Consider the following 3,268-nt stretch of genomic DNA (forward strand, 5'->3'; position numbering starts at 1 on the left):
CTGGACATGGCGTCTTTTCCCAGGCTGCATCTCCAGGGGTCACCTTTGCAACTTGCTGCTGCTCCCAGGGTCTCGTTTAGCTCCAGGTCTCAGCTGCCCAAAACCAATCAAGGGGGTGCCACAGGCTTCAGTGCCCTCACTACCCTTCAGCCAGACCCTCTCTCACGGCCGAATCTTTTTTCCTGTTCTGCAAGTCTTCTCCCTTGTCCACTTGTAAAGTCTGTCTTTTCTTCCCCTGCCTCTCCTCCCTCCCTACCCAGGGGTGTTGTTCCCCCTCCTCCCCCTCTACCTGGGTGGTGTGGTGTTCTTCCTTCTCCCCCTCTTCCCCCTCTAACTGGGGGACTTGTTCCCCCTCCTCCCCCTCTATCTCAGAGGGTTGGCATTCCTCCTCCCCCTCCTCCCCCTCTACCTGGGTGGTGTGGTGTTCCTCCTTCTCCCCCACTTCCCCCTCTAACTGGGGGACTTGTTCCCCCTCCTCCCCCTCTACCTGGGTGGGGTGGTGTTCCTCCTCCTCCCCATCTTCCCCCTCTATCTGGAGGAATTGTTCCCCCTCCTCCCCCTCTATCTCAGGGGGTTGGCATTCCTCCTCCCCCTCCTCCCCCTCTTTCCTCTCCTCTTCCCTCTCACCATCTCCCATCTCCTAGGAGTGCCAGTTATAAGCTGCCAGTGGCTCCATCTGGCCCTGCTGAGGATGCCCGGCTGGACATTCCTCTGTTAGCTGTGTATGATAAACCTTTGTCATTAGACTCCCTCCAATATGACTGTTCATTTTTTGAATGTTCTTCTGAAACGGAAAGTGATAAAACAGGAGAACTTCTGGCAAGTAGGATTTTTAAAAAGCTGGCAGAATATGACCTGAGAAGTGGCTTTACTGCAAGTACTCAGGCACAAAAAGATGAGGATGGCCTAGTTGGCAAAGCAAGCTGGAGGAATTATGTGCCTTCGACTGAACTCTTCAGGCTTCAGACCAAGGTACTAGTCTTCTCTCTCCATAAATCTGCTTCATTAGCTTCAAAGTTCAGGATGGTGCTACACAAAGTAGCTACTCACCAGACTGCTGCTGGTCCACACTGACATGAGGAGCTAGTCCCAGAACGCAGCTTCCTTCACTGAGAAGCCAGCCAAACAAACAGTGTGCTTGAGAAAAGCTGGTGCTTACCTACCTATTTTTAACTGTTAGGCCAGAATATCATGAAAGGGAGTGTTAACATTCCTCAGTTGAAGGTTAGCATCCCTCAGTGGGTCCTGGGGTAAGACATTAATCTCCTAGGTTCTAAAACTGCTGAACTGCAATTCACACAAATTTCACATTGCAAAGTAAAGCACAAGTGTTGTAAGTACACTTTAAATATTAAAAGTTCTCAGGAATATGACTCAACATGTGAGCTTATATTAGAGATTAGCATTCCATATGTGAAGCTAAATCACACTATAAATTTAGTTCTTGCACTGGTACTAAGACCCAATCTGATATCTGTAATTAACTTGTTTTGATGTAATATGCTCAATCTCTCAGCCATGTCTAATTCTTTGCAACCCCATCCACGGTAGCCTACCAGGCTCCTCCATCTGTGGAATTTTCCAGGCAAAAGTATAGTAAAGTAGAAAAGTAACTTGGTTTAGTGTCAGTTCAAGTCCCAACCCTTCCACTCTGTGATCCAGGGCAAGTCAGTCTTTCAGTCATCCACGTAATGAAAGTAATAAAAGTGTCCAGCTCGCAGAGAGGTAGACCAGCTGCCCGCAGCCTCCACCTGGAGAAATGCATGTGAAAACAGCATAGCACAGCAACAGTCTTTGAGCCAGAGTGTTGAGGTTTAGGTCCTGCTGCGACTGCTTGTCAGCTGTGTGACTTTGGACAACTTGCTTAAGTTTTCGTACCTCAGTGTCCTCATCTGCACAGTGGGTTCAGTGACAGTACTTCACAGGAAGCAGCTCACAAGAAAACAGCACTCCACACTAGGTGAAGGCCAGCTGGCACAATGTGTCACTCCTGTTAGTTTTCAAATTGTTGCCATAGATCCTTTCACCCATGTGCTTGCCTGCACCCCACCTTCGCCTCCACGCCCTGTGTTAGTTCACCTTGGACCTGGAGTCTGTCTGCTTCTCAGTTAGGATCCCAGGATCAGGCTTGCAACACTTCTGTAAGCATGTGATGAAGATCCATCTTAGCTGGAGTGGGCAGAGTATGTGAGCACAAGGAAGGTAGTTTCAAAGAGCATGTTCAACATAATTTTATCTTCAGTAGAAAAGAGTCATTTTCATATTTCATCATAAGGACACATTTTAATGTTGAACAAAAGGAACCATGTTATTTAAAAGTTTGAGAAACATTGTTTCAAAGAATTATTAGAAGAAAAAAAGTATAATACTATTTTAAAAAATGTCCATACGTGAACCTCTCTACTGCTTTATTACAAATGCTACCAGATATAATACTTATTGTCCATAGTATTTATGAGATTCCCAATACTACTGTGTTTGCACATGAAGAAACTTCAATTTTACAGTATAGATGTCTTAATTCCCTGAGTGGAAAACATATTATTCATCACATAACTCATGTGATGAAATTGTAATAATGTGGCTGAAATTTTGTTTTGTTAATTTCTTAGGATGGATGCTGGAAACTTACACAAGAACTGGGATTTATATTAAAACTTAATACAAATATTTTAAACAGCTTTCTTGAGCAAAAAGGCATTCGATCTTTAGGTATGTCACTAGTTTTGTATTTATAAATGTCACGCTCTTAAATGTTACACGTTTTTGTAAACCAGTGTTCTAATATATTTGTTTCTTCCAGTCCAGCATTTCTCATGATGTCCTCTGCATATAAGTTAAATAAGCAGGGTGACAATATATAGCCTTGATGTACTCCTTTTCCTATTTGGAACCAGTCTGATGTTCCATGTCCAGTTCTAACTGGTGCTTCCTGACCTGCATACAGATTTCTCAAGAGGCAGGTCAGGTGGTCTGGTATTCCCATCTCTTTCAGAATTTTCCACGGTTTATTGTGATCCACACAGTCAAAGGCTTTGGCATAGTCAATAAAGCAGAAATAGATGTTTTTCTGGAACTCTCTTGCTTTTTCCATGATCCAGCGGATGTTGGCAATTTGATCCCTGGTTCCTCTGCCTTTTCTAAAACCAGCTTGAACATCTGGAAGTTCACAGTTCACATATTGATGAAGCCTGGCTTGGAGAATTTTGAACATTACTTTACTAGTGTGTGAGATGAGTGCAATTGTGCAGTAGTTTGAGCATTCTTT

The 3,268-nt window shown here is 44.1% G+C and overlaps 1 protein-coding gene across 1 annotated transcript in view; it reads left to right on the forward strand.

The window, feature by feature from the left end:
* Positions 1 to 3,268, forward strand: part of PARP4 (poly (ADP-ribose) polymerase family, member 4) — a 77,108-nt gene that overhangs the window by 60,965 nt on the left and 12,875 nt on the right. The window contains exons 32-33 of the mRNA XM_010851238.1: positions 2 to 972; positions 2,613 to 2,712. Coding sequence (XP_010849540.1) covers positions 2 to 972; positions 2,613 to 2,712 — 1,071 coding nt within the window. The remainder of the gene's footprint in view (position 1; positions 973 to 2,612; positions 2,713 to 3,268) is intronic.

The sequence above is a fragment of the Bison bison genome, unplaced genomic scaffold (genome assembly GCF_000754665.1).
Source record: "Bison bison bison isolate TAMUID 2011002044 unplaced genomic scaffold, Bison_UMD1.0 scf7180017864299, whole genome shotgun sequence".
NCBI classification, from domain to species: domain Eukaryota; kingdom Metazoa; phylum Chordata; class Mammalia; order Artiodactyla; family Bovidae; genus Bison; species Bison bison.